The 19,111-nt window shown below is 50.6% G+C and overlaps 5 protein-coding genes across 5 annotated transcripts; 1 reads left to right on the top strand and 4 right to left on the bottom strand.

Annotated features, from left to right (window-relative positions):
• Positions 1-443: 443 nt before the first annotated feature.
• On the bottom strand, positions 444-1,576 carry BDQ94DRAFT_20033 (uncharacterized protein). Its single transcript, XM_026775211.1, has 2 exons — positions 1,386-1,576; positions 444-1,330 (listed from the first exon to the last, which is right to left on the bottom strand). Exon 2 carries the CDS (start codon positions 1,314-1,316, stop codon positions 657-659), a length of 660 nt encoding a protein of 219 aa, XP_026627514.1. The 5' UTR covers positions 1,317-1,330; positions 1,386-1,576; the 3' UTR covers positions 444-656.
• An 812-nt stretch (positions 1,577-2,388) lies between these two features.
• BDQ94DRAFT_158900 (esterase/lipase family protein) lies at positions 2,389-6,092 on the top strand (the record flags this gene model as incomplete). The annotated part of the gene is made up of 7 exons (XM_026769010.1): positions 2,389-2,540; positions 2,586-2,823; positions 2,878-2,934; positions 2,994-3,308; positions 3,364-3,688; positions 5,327-5,560; positions 5,605-6,092. 7 exons carry the CDS (start codon positions 2,389-2,391, stop codon positions 6,090-6,092), a joined length of 1,809 nt encoding a protein of 602 aa, XP_026627513.1.
• A 223-nt stretch (positions 6,093-6,315) lies between these two features.
• On the bottom strand, positions 6,316-8,947 carry BDQ94DRAFT_158899 (putative acid phosphatase; the record flags this gene model as incomplete). The annotated part of the gene is made up of 4 exons (XM_026769009.1): positions 6,316-7,729; positions 7,807-7,866; positions 7,918-8,831; positions 8,936-8,947. The coding sequence occupies 4 exons, from the start codon at positions 8,945-8,947 to the stop codon at positions 6,316-6,318; spliced, it is 2,400 nt and encodes a 799-aa protein (XP_026627512.1).
• A 197-nt stretch (positions 8,948-9,144) lies between these two features.
• On the bottom strand, positions 9,145-10,668 carry BDQ94DRAFT_20022 (seipin). Its single transcript, XM_026775210.1, has 4 exons — positions 10,554-10,668; positions 10,300-10,484; positions 9,744-10,199; positions 9,145-9,679 (listed from the first exon to the last, which is right to left on the bottom strand). The coding sequence occupies exons 1-4, from the start codon at positions 10,605-10,607 to the stop codon at positions 9,208-9,210; spliced, it is 1,167 nt and encodes a 388-aa protein (XP_026627511.1). The 5' UTR covers positions 10,608-10,668; the 3' UTR covers positions 9,145-9,207.
• A 525-nt stretch (positions 10,669-11,193) lies between these two features.
• BDQ94DRAFT_177910 (CCR4-NOT core subunit CDC39) lies at positions 11,194-18,886 on the bottom strand. The gene is made up of 4 exons (XM_026773024.1): positions 17,803-18,886; positions 17,400-17,724; positions 11,428-17,336; positions 11,194-11,364 (listed from the first exon to the last, which is right to left on the bottom strand). The coding sequence occupies exons 1-4, from the start codon at positions 18,523-18,525 to the stop codon at positions 11,299-11,301; spliced, it is 7,023 nt and encodes a 2,340-aa protein (XP_026627510.1). The 5' UTR covers positions 18,526-18,886; the 3' UTR covers positions 11,194-11,298.
• Positions 18,887-19,111: the final 225 nt, after the last annotated feature.

Here is a 19,111-nt window from a genome sequence, read left to right as displayed (position 1 = left end):
ATCCGGGGGTACGTTGCCATTTACTTTACGTCTATAGTCATCTGGAATATTTACAGTGTGTATTGACTGAAACACCACAAGGGCTTCAATTATGATCGAATTGGCTTTCACTGTTCAACTGGCATTGCCGCAGATTCTCGAGCGGCTTCGTGGTGGTGGAGAGCTGCTAGCATCCAATAAGCCGTCGGGTAGCAGGGGTAACTCTGCTGAACCATGGGTTCTTGGCCCATTGGAAAGACCAAGCTGGATAAGATTTCCCGAAATCCGATTTCAGCACTCACTTGATAGTCTACGCGACACCGAATCAGGCATACAGTCCGATCTTACAGATTGGAAAATCGAAGCTTAGTTCATGCAGCTTTATGACGGCTGAATGAACCCTCAGATCCTTGCGCCACACTGTATATACGTGATTGGCCCACTACTAGTCCTTTCCCCACTCTGAAGTAGGATTTGATGGACGCTGTATGGATCAACGTTTTTTATCAGAGGATAACTCGCGCCTCCTAACTTAGCTAACCCTCAGCGGGGTATATTGTGCTATTTAGCATTGGTCCATCCAAAAGAACTCAGATTTAATAAGTTTCATTAACCGAGAGAACTTTCTCATCGTAGAAGGTCACTCAGCAAACATCAATGCCGGCCTAGTATAACCGCTAAATGCTCTCCACAGCCTCCTTGGGTGGTAATATACCAAAGTTTTGGTTCCCCTTGGCCTCGAAATAGTGGCCATCTGCGATTCTCTGTGTACCTTCACCGAATAAGTTGTACTGGCGGCTGTTCTCGCCGTACTGGTTGGCAGCCCCAGGCAGGTCAGCTAGATCCGAATCTGCCAGCGAAGGACAAACTCCCGCCAGATCTTCGCGACCCTTCGCCAGAAGGCTGATCTGATTGTGCATTTCACCCAGAAATGCCTTGTGTGTCACCAATGCTCCTAGGCTCTCCAGGATGCCGTCCATCAAGGTCTCCACACGCTGCTTTCCTTGCCTCATAACTATACCTTGGTACACTGACGAATGGTATTCGCCCTTTGACTTTTCACCAAGTTGTTCAATAATGTCCAGTAGATTGTCGGCTTTCTTGTCGCAACTATACAGGGCGGTCTTCAATGCCCGGACATCTTCAGCAGACTTCAATTTCTCCGCAGAGCCTTTGACATCTCGCAAGGTTCTTTCAACAATGGGAAGCCAATTACTGGCTTCCTGAAAGGCTTCCGGTAAGTTAGAGAGGTCTTTGATAGAGTCAAATGCCGCCATTAACTGTTCTATGACCCCAATGAGGTCGGTAATTTGTCGAACAATCTCAGGACTTGACATTCTGGGCCAAAGTACTGGGCGAATGGTTATTAGAGAATCTTGGATGATCATGAGTGGTGTAATTCTTACATTGCTGACGCGCAGAATCCTTTTACTTTGCTGATTGGGAATTCTTTGTTAAAGAAATCGCAGAGTTCTAAGTAAAGAACTGGCAGACGGTCTGCGGTAAAGAAGGCATTCATACAAACTGCCAGAGAGTGTGGGTATCTTTGTCTAAGCATACAACAGAGGTCGCTGTGCTGGATTTATGGTTTCCCTGCGCCCACGGCGTGTAGTGGCAGAACCATAAACGGTCCGTGCGGCCCCACCCGGAGGAAATGGTCACGTTGCAACCCAGTAAACTAATTCATCAACTCCGGCGCGTAAGTGTACCGTAGCGTCAGCCATGGTGTCTTGTCACAAGCGTCTGTCGTTTAACTGGCTGGGTGCTTCTCGACTGATTATGAATGCGTTTCTCCATTTCTACTACCACGGCACAGCCCCTTATCTGGGCGGCTAAAGTTGTTTTCAATGCCTGCAAACGTGAGCACAAGCAAAAACAAGTCAACGCTATCCTGCAACCGCTGGGCAAGGATGACACCAATTACGTTTCGTCACTAGCGGCGCCAAATCAGTTCTGAAAGCCACTCGACTATTGTCCACCCCAACTCGCTCCATGCTCCCGTACTTCGATTCAAAATTCTCTGCAAACCGATTATCGTGGGAGGGCGTAATGAGCTGCGGCTCCTTTGAATACGTACAGTCTGTCCTCCTTCACCAGAAATTGGGAGTAAAGTATTTCTCTGAATCGACATGAACTACCTACTCTTCATAGGTGTGCTGAGATATGAAAGGCCCCACACTGTGTGATTCATGCAAATAGAATTGACTCTCCTGGCGCTCAGGTGGAGCGCGATGTCTCGATAGTGACCCCCTCAATAGCAGATGCCATCAGGTTGGAAGGAACAACTTGGCTCTATAAATGCAATCTAGCCGGCTTACCACCATGCTCATCTCTTGGAGAATTGAGCTACAATTTCAATCTTGTATCGGAGACCGCATGATCTGAAATCTAAGATTCAGCCAATTTAAAATGCCATTTTTCAACCAAGCTATGGTTAATCGGGTTTTGAGGCGACGACGACAACCGAGTTCAGCCCCGAATCCTACTCCTGAGCTCCAGCAGCGAAAGTCCTTCCCCAATGGAATCAAAACTCTCTGTAGCCCAGATGATGGGACAATTGAGTACGTGCCTTATTCGCTTAGTAAACCTCTCTAATGTTCTTCCAGCATCGTCTTCATTCATGGGTTAACTGGTGATCGTGAAGCTACATGGACTGCCGAAGGTGCAACTGAACCCTGGCCCAAAAGTCTCTTGCCATCCATACTCCCAACAGCTCGTATTCTCACATTCGGCTACGATGCATTTGTGGTCGATTGGCGACGCCCAGTTTCAGAGAACTTCATCGGCAATCATGCCTGGAATCTGCTGACATCTCTTTCATCGTACCGAGATAGCGACGACACGGTAAGATAACTGACTCTTGAATCTATCACCGTTGCGGGTTGTTGATACAAATAGAATGGACGACCTGTCATTTTTGTCTGCCATAGTCTGGGTGGACTAGTCTGCAAAGATGTACGATATCGCATCACGTTAGTGGAAGACGCTGGCAAAAATGATACTAATGATGATAGGCCTTGTTTCAGTCGAGGCAACGATCGGAGAAACATCTTCAAAGTATCCTCGATTGTACCCGCGGTATTATCTTTCTTGGGACGCCGCACCACGGAGCTGGACTTGCGAACTTGGCTGAAGTTGTCTCTCGATCCATCGGTCTTCTTAAGCAGACGAATCCAAAAATCGTGGATGTTCTCAAGCGCGATTCCGAGGTACTTGCGCGGATCCAGGAGGGCTTTCACACGATGATCAAGGCACACAGCACAGCAGAAACACCGCCGATTGAGGTCACTTGCTTCTACGAGGAGCTTCCGGTGCTAGGCGTTGGCTTAGTAAGCTAATAAAGAGGCCAGAGCTCCACTTTGATTGCTGACAGCTAAGCAATAGGTCGTGCCACAATATTCGGCCATCTTGCCCGGTTATATCACTATTGGCATACATAGGAACCATATGGATATGACAAAGTTTGTCAATTCCGAAGATCCTGGATTTGTGGCTGTATGCGGAGAGCTACGTCGGTGGATTAGAGACACGGATCTAAACGAGAGATCTCACACCAAGAAATCACCAGCCGTCAAACCTCACGCTGCTTGTCAACATGGCAAAAATGGTCGACAATATAATCTTTTCGCTAATGGCGCCCAAAGGATTGCAGATGGACACTACTTTGAGGCTGGAGGAGATCAGAACTTTGGTATGATTCCACCTAAGGGTCAGTAATGAGTATGGGGAATTCATCGGAGCAAATGGTATTTCATTTGGCGGCATCCCTAATACTTGTATTTATGAGTAGAGTGTTTCCTGGTCAGCGTCTATATAAGGGAGAATCGAGTAATGACACTTCAAAGTGGAGCAAATAATAACAATAAGTGAGCTAATCAAATTTGCATGGGCGACTGGCGAGAGTACTACTTAGTGAGTTTGAGCGACAGGTAATTTTAGTTCTCGGACTGCGGTTCCCGAACTGGGGTTAGTTATGGAACTTGTGTTGTTATACTACCGCAGTTCCTGAACCCTAGTTCAATTCAGAGCTACCGTGATTATTGAACCACTTGTTTCCAGAACCTACCATCTAGTAGATCTCAAGGCCAGATCAGATGCACATGCTATGCCTAATGTAAGCTCATCCTTGATTTTATATACAATTAAAAGGCGACTTATCTGCTGCAAGGTATCCTTCTACCATTTGAACGGACTCATAAATATAGATTCGCCAATGATGTTTTGATGAACTTTTTGGATTTTGCCTTACTACTAAAATCGTGGTTGCAATTAGAGCCGCAATCAAAGATAAAACATGATGACACGACAAACTGCCCACAAGAGATACGCTAGTCGCATCTTGCCATTCTCAGCTCTCATGTATGCATAGGGATTCGCATGCGGGAGCCGGGCCAGGTGCATTTTCTGTAAGCAGATCCTTCGGGCTTTTGGTCTTTTCTTACTTCACAGCTAGTAAGCTTTATGCCGTTATTTCGGAAAACAAGAGCTAAGCTGATTAGGACTCTTACTATCCAACCCCAACTCTGGTAACTGATCGTGATTTGAAGAAGACTGGAGCCGATACAACGGTCAACATTGTGCAATAGAATCTATGACCGCTAGATGCTAGTCTGTGTGTTGTGAATACTGTACTGTGCTCACTGTAGAAACTGTTCGCCAAGGAATCACGCGTAGGTTGGATAAACGTGCTCCTCGAGGACCAAAGGCGTTAACTACTCCTTTTACCATCACAGATCCACGTGTACGCACGCTGTCCACGAATCTTACATGTCTTAGATATCACTGGAGATTTTAATCTCTCACGAGGTGTATAGCTTTCAACCCGTGGCGATGCGCTAGTCAATTACCTCAGGCCTGAATGGTGCATTATTCAAACCACCTTGGCTACTGTTCGTAAGACATTCACATAGACGTTGACATAGGCGCTTGGGGACACATTTGAGAAGACGTTTGAGAAGACGTTTGAGAGGGCGTTTGAGAAGACGTTTCAATAATGGTCTTATAAGAAGCTCTAGTTTATAGAGTCTCTCCTCTCCTCCCAGAACCACTGAGATACAATATTCAATGGCAGAATGATAGAATAATATTGTATTATTTTGAAGCAGGCTGCTGCGGGTTCCTTTTCTTCTGAAGAACTTTTTTTATATAAATCTTTGTCCTGATGAGACAGCAGACATGTTTTCTTCTATCTATAATTATCTTGTATCTAGTAATTAAAATAATAAGAACTATATTCAAGATTTTCATTATCTGGTTTTTTTTTCTTGTATTATCTACTTCGAGCGTCTCTGACGCCCTAGACCAGGGTGTCTAGAGCACCAACCATCCCCCTAAAACAAGCTCACAGCTCTATCGCACTACCTGCCAGTCCTCGAATCCCTGATCCCAAATGACACCTCCATCACCACTCCCCACCTCTGGAACAACAACCTCCACGGCGACAACATCTTCATCGACCCGCAGAACCCCGAATTTATCATCTCCATGTTCGACAGGCAATCAACCCAGATCTCTCCTAATCACATCCCTGACCCGGCTTTCCTCGACTGGGATAGCCTTGAGCCCGAGAGGGCCCGACCTAGTACCCAGACCTCGCCTCACGGGTCTCACACCCCCAGGAAAGAGCCGCAGCTGTGCGCGAATACACCACCCAAAACATATTCATCGGCTGGCGCAAACTCACGCGCGCCAAGAGCCCAGCCCTATATCGAGTCATTGAGTCCAGAAAGACGCCAGCGTTTGGGATGATATTTCTGGCCCATCGGATGTTCGAGTACGGCGAGGCGCACTTTCAATCACTTCTGGTGGATCTAAAGGACCACTGGGAAGACTTGCCTGGCGTTTCTGGCGATTTCCCATTCCCGTTCAGCTTTTCAGATGCAGAGATCGAACGTATCAAGCTAGTTAGCGATGGAGCGGTGGCGGGGACGGAGCTTGTCGCTGGGGTGAAGGAACAACTGGGCGATTTGTGGCCGGATAAGGGGCTTATTGAGCATGAGAGGTATGAGGAGTGTAGGGCTGCGCTTGAGGAAGTTAGGGATCGGATTGTGGAGGAGTTGGGTGAGAGGGAGGAGGAGAGGGAGGAGTATCGGCGATTGTGGCCATTTGATTGAATTATTTCATAGGGATATTGAGAAAGACTATCTGTTCTTATGTACTATGATTTTATTGAAGCAAACCCAAACTTTTCTAGTCCTCTACATCTATCTACCATAACCAATAAGCCGGTACCCCTTTTACATAAGTAGAGAGACAACCAATTCGAAACGCCCACCTAGCAACTCATAACCCAAAACCAAGCAGAAACTGAGGAAGGTGATTTCAATAGATAAGCACTCAAGCCTTCCTCCCCAAATCCACATCCCTAACCAGTTTCAACATCTCCGTCCCCTTACCCACATCCTCTCCATCCTCCTGCAACCCAAAGAACGGCTTAACAGCCACATCGACTGTCTCCTCAAACAACTTTCCGACAACCAACTCCTTAAGATCCTCGCCAGTCTGGGCGAAATCCGGATAGGCGTTCAATTCCAACAACCAGGCATTACCCTTCTTATCGACCAAAAAGTCCACGCCAAAGAGTTCGAACGCATTCGGCAGAGTCTGGAAATGCACCATCATGCCCCTAGCCGCAGCCTCGAAGATCTCTCCGGACACGGCGCAAATCTGATCAAATACGTTCTGTTTCCATGTATCGCTGAGACCGGGGACGTAGTCCTCGAGGCTCCAGAAGCGGCGGACGCTGTCCGGGTTGGCGCGGCCATTTTCCTGGAAACAGGTGTTGGTGAGGTGGCGGGCGAGGTCAGTGACTTCGTCTTCGTCTTCGAAGGGAGGGCAGTAGGGTTTGGCGGCGAAGAGGGCGAGCATTTCCTTGAAGACGTAGATCTTAAGGGAGCCAACGGCGAGGACGTAGGTGCGGATGTGAAATTTGCGGTTGTGGGAGGAGGGGATGAGGAGTGGGGGGTCGATGTAGGGTTGGGCGATGAAATGGCGGAGTTGGGAGGTTACGACACCGTGGTTGTCGTCGTCTTCATCGTCGTCTTCGGGTTCAGGACGCTCGGAGCCGCTTTCATCGTCGGAGTCGGGCACTTCCCATTCTTCGAAGATCTCGCGCAGGCCATCTTCGCTGTTGAAGAGGCGGATGCCTTGGCCGCGGTCGCTCATGCCGGGTTTGAGAATCCACCATTCTTTCTCTTCGTCGGGGAGGGTTTCGTTCTTTGCGAGGCTCTCGCGCAGCTCGTAGGCCTCTAGGAGAGCGTCGTCGAGGAACTCGGCGTAGTCGAGCTCGAAGTCGAAGCCGGGCTTGAAGTGCTTGGCCAGGACGCTGTCGGGATGTTTGGTGACCCAGTTGATGACGGTGTTGGACAGGTAGTGTTTGCGGATGAGGGCTTTGCGGATGATGTAGGCGTTGGCGAGAGAGGTGGAGGTGTGCATCATGGTGTGCTCAAAGTCCAGCCGCTCGTATTCACGGTACTGGAAGATAGGTGTAGTGCGAGAGGGGAGGTCGGAGAGAGATGAGATGGCACGACATTGGCCATTGCCAAGACGACGCTGGAGCGCCCGCTCCATCAGACTCTGGACATAGGAGTCGTCGCTGTCGACGAGAGAATAAAATGTAGGCTCAGTGTTATTATCCGGTCTACATGAGATGAAATCTATCAGAATACCAGCCATCACAGACAAACCGAGATAAAGTAAGTAGCAAAAAGAGCAGTCGAAGGGGCAAACAGCAGAGCGCGAGATGCATAAACTAGCTTGTATATCTGACAGACGCGCAAATTCTATGTTATATGCAACCACGCCGCGACTCAGCATCATTCCACTCACAGCGTAATCTCTCCTTGAATTCCAGGTGTATGCATGAAATTGGCTCGAAGCGGCGTAACACTGTGATGCATTAGCAGGACAGGACAGCAGATTAATGGGGCCTTGACAAACCTGGTCATTCCCTCCTTGACAGCCCAGCCGTCGTTTCCTGGAGCACCCTCCTCCACACTTCTATACACGTCCGAGAAGTTCGGTGCCCATTCGAAGTGCTTGTGTTGAATGCGAGACCGCTTCAACGGAGTCGTGCCATCCACAGCCGGTGCCGACTTCTCTCCCGAGCCCACAGTCTGGTGTCGCACATCGTGCTCCTGCTTCTCAGGCGAATTGGCTGAGGCCGAGGCGTCGACCGCGCGGAAACAGCTGCCCGATGACCAGCGGTTATCGAGCATGTTGGTGTACAGCACCTTGTTCTGACTCACACCAGGCTCCAGCGGGACATTGACGGTATATAGGTCCACACCGTCAGCCCAGTTCTTGTGAAGGTACTCGATTAACCGAACGGAATGGCGCGATGCCTCCGCGATGACAACGGGATCATGGTCTCTGGAGCTGAAGGCATATGACAGTGCGATGGCGGGCTTACCGCAAACCGCCGCCTCCATAGCACCGCCAATGGTTCCACTCGACAGGGCGAAGAGAGCAGTGGAGTTCCGGCCGTAGTTCGGACCGGACACCACGAGGTCAATCGGGCCACGGTCTTGAAAGTAGTGGTACAGGCCGATCTGGACACAGCTGGCCGGTGTAGAATCCACAAGAATCCATTCATCTCCATAGTAGCTGTCATCGTCGCCCTCATTCATGCCATGAGGGAATTCGTGTGTGGTTCCATCGTCTTTGTGCAGGGTACCCGGACGGAAGTAGGTTGGCTTCACGGCGGCCCCGATCAGGTGAGCTTTACCGATCCATGATCGCTGCTGGTGGGGGAGAACTACAGACACAATGTGCCCGGCAGACTGCAACGATTGGACGAAAGAATGAATGTACGGCGAGGACTGGTTGGACGGCGGGCCGTCGTCGTTGACAACCTATTAGGCGGAGGATGGCGATCAGCATGAGTTCGGAGGGGGATTGAGTTTTAACGAGTTGGCCTTGCTCCAGAAGCAGACTGTGAAGAGAGTGGTCTACTTACTAAGATATGCATTGTACCGGGGTGAGGAGTCTGGAGAGAGAGAGGGAGGCAGGGGTGAGGAGAGGAAGAAGAGATGGCGGAGGGGCAGGCAAAGGCAGAGTTGGGCGGCAGCGGAATCCCCCGCCTTTCTCCTTCTCCACCCGTTATCGATAACTACTACCTGAACTATATCCATCGCTCTATCTACAAATCTCATCAACACATTCAAACTGCTAAACACTGTATCATATTGGGTATCTCGAAAGTAATAGCTACAATGTCTCTCTATGGTCCTATTGGATTATATGGCTTCGGCGTCTTTGCACTCCTCGGGCGTGAGCACTTTCCCTGGCTGTACCAGTGCCAGAAGCCTCCGAAGGCCCTTCGCCTCGGCCATCTTCTGCGTCCTCTTCGTACAGATAATTATCCTCGTCAGTTTCATCTTCATCTGCAATTCCCCCGTTATCTTCCTCATCTTCTTCCTTCTCGGCTTCCTCAGGCCCTGTCACTCTCCTTTTCTCGGCTGTCTTTGAGGATTCCGCAATCGGTAAATGGAAGAGCGGCTCGTCGATCTCCTCTTCTTTCTTGATGATGGGTGTAGCACTGCGATCCTCCTTTTTGACGACAGGACCGGATGTGTCACCCCGACTGCTAAGAAGCGATGCAAACACTACCCATGCGAGCCCGGTAGAAGCCATGCTGACGCTCCAGAACAGGAAACCGAAGACAACGAATGAGGTAAGCCTCCAATTATACATTACCCAGCTAACATGAATCAGCTTCATCGACCCGAGAAATTAACTGAAGAGAAAGGATAATCAGGACATACCGTAAGCCCGTAAACCGCGCCCGGAAGGTGACCTTCGCTTTGTAAACTTGCATTATCTCTGAGCTATGGAGCTCCAAGCGCAAGCTTCCTGGTATGTTGCGCCAACCACGAGCGAACTGCACTCGTTCCATCATCGGCACTTGCAGCTTCTCCGCTTCGTGGTGCCAGCCCAGCACGTAAAGTGGCATGAACGAGATCTTACTAGCGGTGTCCACCAACGGCGAAGTATAGGTAAGAATAGCAGGGCGGCGCGAGTGGGAGAGAGTCGTAACCGAAGTATTCGTATCGTACGCAGCAGATGTGGACGGGCGGGAGAGAAGGGCCAGATCTAGCATGAAATTACCCGCAGCAAGGTTGGAGGGGGTTCGTGGTAATTCGAGCTCCACCTGGACATCGTATGGCAGGGATGGAACGAGGTCGGATCCTAGGCTTGCGACTCCCCAGGGAGGTCCTTCGCTAATCGGCAACAGAAAGAGTCAGTCACAGTCATTGAAATATTAGTCAAACGACAGTATAAAGTGTTCAGCGTCTGCCCTAAACAAGGACCCTAACTCACCCAAACTGCAAGTGGACAATTCGTTCGAGGCCCGCCTGCGGGATAAACCTGTAGTAGAAGACGCCATACGCGACCGTCGATGTGACGATCATGGCTATAGCCGTACAGAAGAAGAGGAAGGCCCCTAAATAGATCTTCTGGGCTCGTTTTGACACGAGCGGTCGGAGAGCTTCTGCCATTGTGTGCTACGTGTTTGCGAAAGTCGTTAGTTCCTGTTCTGCCATGATTGGATGGGAGAAGAGAAGGATTGTTACCATGACTTCTGACACGACGCCGCTGCGAGGGTCTGCATCATCATCAGGATCCATGGTTCCTGGAAGGATCTGTAAAGTTAGGTAATTGAGAGGTGCGGTGACAGGAGAACCGTCGCAATAATTGTTTTGTTCCGAAGAGGTACGAGGATCGCGTCGACGTCACCGAACAGCACGGCGCGGAGAATCTCCCCGACGCCGATCCCCAATTTAGGAGGGACTGACTGGACTGCTCCACAATATACACACTCCCTATCTAGACCATCCCTCCAAATGAGGTTGGGTTTTCTACGGATTCGTATGCACCAATACTCATGGACTCATCTTTTTTTAAGATAAACTTATCGTTACAGACTACCGATGTGGTAGATGGAATGGATAAGAGAAAAACACCAACATGAAGCGTAAGAAACACGAGCAAAAAGGAACAAGATATAAGCACCATGTAGCGATGGACCATGCTAACACGTCCTAATATGCATACCCCGCCCAGAAACCCAACCGAAACAATGAGAAAAGACATAGAACAGTACAGCATGCCAACGGAAAGCAAAGCAAACGTAGAAACCCTTCAGATCATACACCCCGGTAAAGTCCCGTATTTTGCGCTGCATTGTCATGAGCGGCATCGATAGAACACCATCAGAGTCGGTCATCGCGGCTGAATGCAAGGCATGGAAACATGATCAAATACTTCGTATTAATATAATAAAAGAAGATAGAGGAGAGAGTATAGCTCGGCGATCACTCAAGCCATGGCCCGCGGGCTCTGTTGCTGGATGTGCTGCAGGAGAGCATCAAACAGACGGCCGATCTAGTGGTGAAAGTTATGTCAGTGAAATGGAACAATAGGCCTTTTAAACAAGGGTCAGCTTACCTCAGGCGCAGCCTGAATGAACGGAAGACGGAAGAAGGTATAGCTCCGGTTCTGAAGTAGCTCCTGCAGGGTAATGATGAGACCCCATGGATGAGGGCGGTGGACAATAAGCCTCTCGAGAAGCACCCGGATGATTTGCTGACGAATGTCAGAATCGTCCTGCTCCGAGTAGTCGGTGCCGAACAGACGGAGAATTGCGAAGCTAAAGAAGTAGGTATGGCTGTTAGGGTAGCGGAGCTGATTGGCCATGCCGCTCAATAGATAGTACCGCGCCTCAGGCCGGAAGGCCTTTGCTAGCTTCTCAAGAAGGGCCGAGTGAGGGGAATTGTCAAAGGCCGCGCGAATGTTGCTCTTGGTCGCATTCGCAGACACGGCGCTCTGACCAATGTAGAGTACAAGCGCATTCAAAAGGACCACATTGACGTTGATCGGCGTATAGTAGGGGCCGGTTTCCTTGGTGGGAGGATTGTACACGGCATCGGAGATCTGCTGAATGACCGAGTCAGATGCATTGGTGCTCTGTAGTGCACTGTCAACAGCACTCTTGATGTTGGCCTGTTCCAGCGGACCAGCAGTATCGCCGGCGATCCTCGGGGCTTCCCGCATTTCTTCCAGACGCTCAACCTTCAGCCCCTCCCTGAACGGGTCCGGGAGTTTGTGGAAGGATGACGGATAAGCACTCAGGACCAGGTTCCGAAGCTGGGCGCAATGAGCAGGGATGACATTGCAGAACTGGAAGTGATTCTCTGCCACGAACTCAGGGAAGTCGTGATGCAAGATCAGCAAGATGCGAAGAACACCCTTGTACAAGTCCTTAGCAACGTAAGAGATACTGGCCGGCTTGAGCTGCTCGCCAATGTAAGAGAGTAGAGCCTGCATGATTTCGCAGTACGGTCCCCAGCCCGCCCGCTCCGGCATATTCAGCATACCGGACATGAAGAATCTGTGAGAGACCAACGACAGCCACCCGTAAACAAATCCAGGGCAGTACTTGGGCTGAAGAGACAGGAATTTATTAGCAAAGGCGAACATCATGTCCTGATGCTGATCGCTTTGCTGAAGCCCGTTCATGGAATATTCACAGAGAATGCTGGAGAATAGCCTGAAGAAGACACGCTGATTGAAGGCCTCGCCTCTCATAACATGGTGGTGATTCAGGACAAGCACAAGCAGTGAGAGAGTCGAATTGAAGAAGGCTGCCTTGCTTGTCTTGGCAGCTCCTGTAGACTCGCCTTGGAATTTGACAAGCAAGACAACCAGCTTGCCAAGGGCATCGATGTAGAGGAACGCCTCATCAAGACTGCCACTAGGGTTCTGCGACTCGTGATCAAACATTGCAACCGAAATGTCGATGCTAAGGCGGAAGAAGAGTGCCGAGTCTTCTTGATTGTCCATGACCTGTCGCTGATGCAGATCCTTAAGGAACGAATAGTAGGTGCGGTCAATGGCACCTGGAGCCTTGTAGATACCAATCCACTCACTGAAGATATACTCCATCTGATCTCGCTTGGACCTGGCTTTGTCACTGAGTAGCGGATTGACGACTTCGGGAATGCCGGATTCACGCAGCTTGCGAATGATGTCGTTGGCCACAGTAACATCCGACTCCTCTGCAAGCCATTGACTCATGGCTTCAAGACTGCCCGAGAAGTCAGATCTTAGAGCAGAGGGTTCTTCGCTGAAGAGAACACGGTCCATGAGATTGGAGAGGACATCCAGGGCTGCAGTGTTCTTCTGAAGAATAAGACGTGTCAAGATCATGTCAACTCGACGAATATCCAGTAGTCCGACATCGATGAGTGCAACAGTAACTGGCACGTTGAACATGTGCTCGTCGTCAACCTCAGAAAGTATGGCCCAGGTGTAGCGGGCGACAAGAGTCGACATATCGCACAGTTTCGCAAGCAAGTGTGCGAGAACTTCGATCTCTAATGTCCCGGGTGTCTGCGAATACAGAGTCGTACAGATTCTGAGGCCAGTGAGCCGAGCGAGTTCTTCACCGTTTGGAGAGGCAAGGATAGTGCGGAGTGCTTGGTTGTACTCTTGGAGGACAGCACTCTCCCTGCCAAGGTCCCGAATGCGTTCTTCAGGGGCGTTCCGAGCTGCTTGCTGTAACTCGGAAACTATGCTCTCAACCTTCTCACGTGGGCTTTGTGCCTCAAGGAAGCCATTGAGCTGAGATTGCGCGCCCACAAGACCAGTCTGCTGTAACCGAGCATCTTGCTGGGGTTGTGGTGTCCTATGGGGCACAGCTGGCTGCTCTGCAGGAGTAGAGAGATTGGGGATAGGCGAATATGGTTCCTGAAGAACATCTGGAAGCTGTCGACCAGAATCGGTGGAAACATTCTGAACATGGGCCGCTGCCGGGCCACGGGCTTGACGGGCAAATTCCTCATAGATTGCCAGTTGCTCTTTGTTCAAACCCCCTGCGGCCTGTCGGTAAGGCTCGGGGATGAAAAGGCCCCAGCGATTCATTGATGGGTCAATGAAAGGCTCATTAGGCCGGGCCGCCCTGTGACGCCGACGAGCTTCCAACTGGGGTTCGATGACTTTCTCGATCTCAGGAAGAGACTTCTCCTCCGCAGCCTTCTCAACGATACCGCAAGCAGCATCCAGGTTATCGTTGACACACATGAGAATCAACCCCTCAGGCATTGGCTGATCGGAGTACTCTTGCTGGATCATGCGAATGTAATTGGTCATGCTCACCTTGAGCGGTTCTTTACAGGTTACAAGAGCCAGGCTACCAGCCAATTGCCTAACCATTATGCCAGCCGCATGACGCACTCTTTCCTCATCAGGCTCCATTGCGAAGTCCTTCGACACCAGTTGAACAGTGGAGATAGATGCGATGGTAACTGAGCGTTCCACAACGGGGGTGATAATTTCCGCGATGGCACGCTCGACCGCGCTGTGCACTATCTGCCGAAGGACATTCGGGTCGACCATGCTGCTTGCAGACGACGGGAGTACAAGAATCTTGTCCAGGCTCGGGAGAGTCGACATAATGGCAGCGGGTGACAGACGCTCGTGGCGGATTCCTTGGTTGATACTTGTGAGAGTCATGTCCTCGAACGCCTCCAGACCATCTGGTATATTGGCCGTAGACAGCGCATCTTCGATGTGAGCAGAGCGGTCGCGGATGATGACGGAAGGCTCAATGGTCTTATGATCGAGGTCGAGATCCTTGCACAGAACTTCAATTTCGAACTTCAAGTTCAATTTGAGTTCAGCGAAATGATACAGTTCCATGAGCAATGCAAGGATGTCCATCAGCCAAGGATTGGGAGGGTTGAACACCGTGGACTTCGTGGCTTGGACGAGCACTTTGCATGTGAAAGGAATCACAATAGTCAGGCGCTGGCTATCGAATCCCTCCAAGAGAAGTCCCTTGAAGTAAACATTCTTATGTTTGATGGGCTTGTCCTTGGCTATAGTCAAAGATCCAAGCCACGCACCGAGGTTCTTGAGATGACCGCGATCGGTGGATGAATTGATTGTAGCCTCGGAATTCAGAAGCTTGGAGACACTGACATAAGTTTCCCTCAGAACTTCCGCCCATAACAACTTGTCATTGATACGGTCCAGCAAGTCAAGATAGAGCTGCTGGAAATTCGGCTGCAACTTCGCACGTTCCTCCACGAGGTAAGACGCGAACCATTGATGGTGTTGGTCACGAAGAACATCCGTGAGGTCACGCAGCTTTTCATCAATGTTTTGTTCGGACACATTGTTCAACACGAAGAGAATCTTGTCTTGGACATCTTCGTCAGGATCACGATAGACCTCAGGTCTGATAAGCGGATCAACATGAACGGAAACGAATTTACGAGTCGATCCGTCCGCGGTCGCGTTCTCGTCAACGTTCCCGTTCACGGCAGCACCCGGAATACTGTCCGCCCTTCCAGCCTCATCCCTAATTTGACTCCCTTGCTCACGCAGAACTTCCTCGGCTTTCTGGTAGATCGTAGTGCCTTGCAGGGTAGGTATTTGTAGGAGCAGATGGCAGAAGCCAGCCCACTCCGGAAGACGGTTGATCAACTGCTCAATCGCCTCGACACCGAACTTGTACATAGGATCATGCATTTCATGATCACGCACCGCCTCCAGAATCATGCCCAAACCGACCTTCAGGGTAATGCCGTCCACCAGCCGGAAGTTGATGATGCCACCAAACATCACAGCTGTTTTGGTCAGTGCCTCCAGGGGATATTCATGATAGCAATGATATTCGTCAATTAGGCCATGCACCATGCAAGCGAATAGGTCCTGCTCGGCTGGTTCACGGGAAGACTTATATCTTCTCATCAGCTCAAGGATTTCCCTGAGTGAGAGCTCCTCGTGATACATCTTGCCGAAAAGCTCTTGCATCTGCTTGTCTACTGCCTCAGGCAACGAATTTCCGTTCTCCCCGTTGGCGTCAATGATGTCGTCGAAACCTTCCCCGTAGTTGATGAGTCGCGGATAAGTCTGAATGCATATCCGTTGGACAGGAGTAAGATTTTCACGGTCACCGACATATTCTTCGAGCACCGACAGCAACGTGAACACTGTTTTGACCGCAAGACTAACCATCTGGGGAGCCGACTGTTCCTTCCTTTGGACGTGAAGCTCGTCTTCTGCCTTGATCCTCAGAAACTTGGATAGTAGGCTTCCCATATCCATGGGACCTTTCTGTGCCGCATTACGAACCCACTGTTCCAAGTCAAAGGGCCCTTTACGATGAGCGTAGCAAGCAAGGTCCATAGCGAGACCATTCGTGTATCCCAGAAGATAGTCGAGCCAACCAAAGTCAACAGCATGTTCATAGATGGCAGCAGTAGACGTCGGGTCCTGCGTGAAAGTCGTGAAGAGTTGCTCCGCAACCCACTGACGATCTTGACGCCAGGCCCCGTGCAGTGCCAAATGATATCCTTCCTCTTGTTTGAGTATGAAAACGATCAGAGTTCGAAGGACAAAGCTCTGCTGCACACTCGTCCAAGGCTGAGGGAGAGAAAGGGCTGAGCACAGGAAAACAGGCAGATCATACTGGACAACCGCCTTGATCATAAGTTGACTTTCCGCGGCAGCCCAAGATGCTTGGGAAAATAATGCCAGATCGAATATGGCCCTCATAGCGTCCAAAGACCGGAGTGGTGATTTTGCAGCACGTTCGCCTTGTAAACGAACGAGCTCGGGACCATCGGCAAAGAAGTCGGAGGGAAAGGTGGCGCGCAGGTTCGGAATTTGGGACACGTCTGCCCTGGAAGCAATGAAAGCGGTCAGGAAGGACATCTGTGTGTCACGATGCTCCCAATCACCACCCCAAAGCTTCTGAATATCTAGGGTTGAATCATCCGTAGCTGCAGCCAATAGGACCGCATACAGCTTCGCGAATTGTCGAGCATCAAGCCTTAAGCCCTCACGGTCGAAGCTGCGGAAGATGAGAGACCAATTGATTCGCTTCTCGCCATAGTGTGCCTGAACAGCCCCGAGGAAAGTCTCCAGGGAGAACTCGCGCCAATGCTGACAGAGTACAAGGAAAAGCAGCGCACTGGCAATATGCTCTTCGCCCCAGCACTCGGGGCCGATTGCGTTTATGGTCTCAGTGACGGCATCGGCATTCGAGGTTGCTTTCGGTCCTCTTGAGTGAAGTTGGCGGACAAGTGTATACCTGGGGTTAATGAAATTAAACATCTGAAGGGCAGACGCAACCTCAAATGGCATGTCCACGCCCAACTTCTGATAGCGTAAGTTCGCCGCATACACCAATTTCCCTTTCACTTCATCTGTAAAATTCCTAGGCGGATACAGTATGAACCGCTCGATTGTCATGCCAATGAAAGAATTCTTGTAATCCTTGCTGACATCAGACAGCGTTGCCAGGCTTTGCAGGAACGGTGTTATGGAATTGGAGATTATCGCATCAGCTGCCAGAAAGCATTCGTCAGTTGACTTAGAACAGAGTCTCATAGTCGGACTAAACGACTCACCTTTAGCACGCAAGTCCGACTTATTAGCGGTTTTGAAAGCCAGCGCGAGAGAAACCTTCACAAGAGGATCGAGTTTAAAGTGATCCAAAAATGTGGAGAGATCGAAATCGCGGAAGATATCACCCTCGGATGTATCGACGGTCTCTGCGATCTTCTGAGCCTGTTCTATATCCTGAGACACTTTCTGCATCTCCTGAACTAGGAGCGGATAATTGCCAGCATTTTCCACGGACTTGTTGACGCCGGGGAAAATTTGCGGGGCATTGCCCGTAAGCAAGCGGCGAAAGTATTTGGAGAAGACCTCCATTCCGTTTGACAAAACAAGCTGGTACCAAGTCAGCATCGTATAGATACAACAAATAGGGGGATTGACATCCGCGGCGCTATGATCTGGTGTACTTACTTTATGAATTTGAGCAGCTTTGGTCTCCCACTTTTCTCTACCCTCTTTCTCCGTGATAGAATCTAGGAGCAGGAAAACCTGTGCGATGGATATCTTCGTCAACGATGACTGGCTCGCGTGAGCAGCAGAGCCTGAAGCTGCCGATCCTGGCTTGTCAGAGGGAAAGCCCGTAGGTGAATTCACGGTTGTACCGGACAACAACGGAGAGAAGGTGGCGCCTCTGGAAGATCCCGTCCCACCTCCGCCTCCCCCGGAGCCTCCACCACCCGCAACAGAACCCGCTGCGGAAGCCAGATGTGACCCTGAAGACGGGGTGTGAGCTCTGAATTTAGGTGAGGAGAGAGACTGCCCGGGTTGCTGGTGCTGTTGCGAGCCAGATTGAAAGGAGGCGAACGGTGAGGGCGTGGAGGCTGGCGAGGGTACGTTCCGACCAACAGGATGGCCCCTAGCGGAGCTCAGAACGGCGGAAAAGGAGGAAGTCAGAGGAGACGCGGTTGAACCACCTGGACCAGGACTGTTGGACTGAGGTGGCCCCCGAGAAGCTGAGGCGAGTGAAGAGAGGTTGTTGGTCGCAAGTGGAGTCAACCCACGCCGAACACTGGACTGGGACAAAGACGGACCCCAAGGAGATTGCTGTGACCTTGCCGGCCTGGTCGAAGAGGATTTATCGGTGCCAGAAGCAATCGACGATTGGGAGGAAGGAGGAGGGGGAGGGAAGGTCATCTAGGAGACGCGATCATTTGATCTGAAGGCGAGCGACAAATTTTTATTATTTGCAACAGAGTAAAAGCAGAGTCGAAGCCAAAATTGATGGAAACAATCGTGAGACGTGCAACAGAGCGACGGATTCTGGCAGCGGAAGAGCAGAGACCGATGGCAATGAAGAGGATGTTGCTTCGTGGCACAGGATGGAAGTTCCGATGGGTGTGAATGACGGGCAGAGAAAGCGAGGTTGAGTGGACGTGCGGGTCGAGGTGCCTGAGGAGCCCACACTAGGCGGCCTTAGGCAGCGGAAGAGAGCTGCGTCCTGGCTCCTCCCACTTACTGAAGAGAGTAGGTAGGGGAGGTCGATCAATCCAGAGTATGGGGGGGGGGGGGGTGGTGAAATTTGGCAGAGAGATGAAAACCTCAATTCGGCAGTCACGATTTAGGGATTCGAGCTGAGATTAACGACCAGTGGAAAGGACGCGCAATATAGTTTTAGCAAAGTGCGTAGGCGAGCGACCGGACTCGACCTCCAGCTTTGTCTCTCCTGCATAATGACCACTACGTTTAAGCAAGTGCGGCTGGGGGGTCCCGGGCACGTGAG

This window comes from Aspergillus welwitschiae (assembly GCF_003344945.1).
Source record: "Aspergillus welwitschiae strain CBS 139.54b unplaced genomic scaffold BDQ94scaffold_12, whole genome shotgun sequence".
NCBI lineage: Eukaryota > Fungi > Ascomycota > Eurotiomycetes > Eurotiales > Aspergillaceae > Aspergillus > Aspergillus welwitschiae.
The sequence above is the reverse complement of the archived record's forward strand: the minus strand, read 5'-3'. Positions and strand labels throughout refer to the sequence as shown.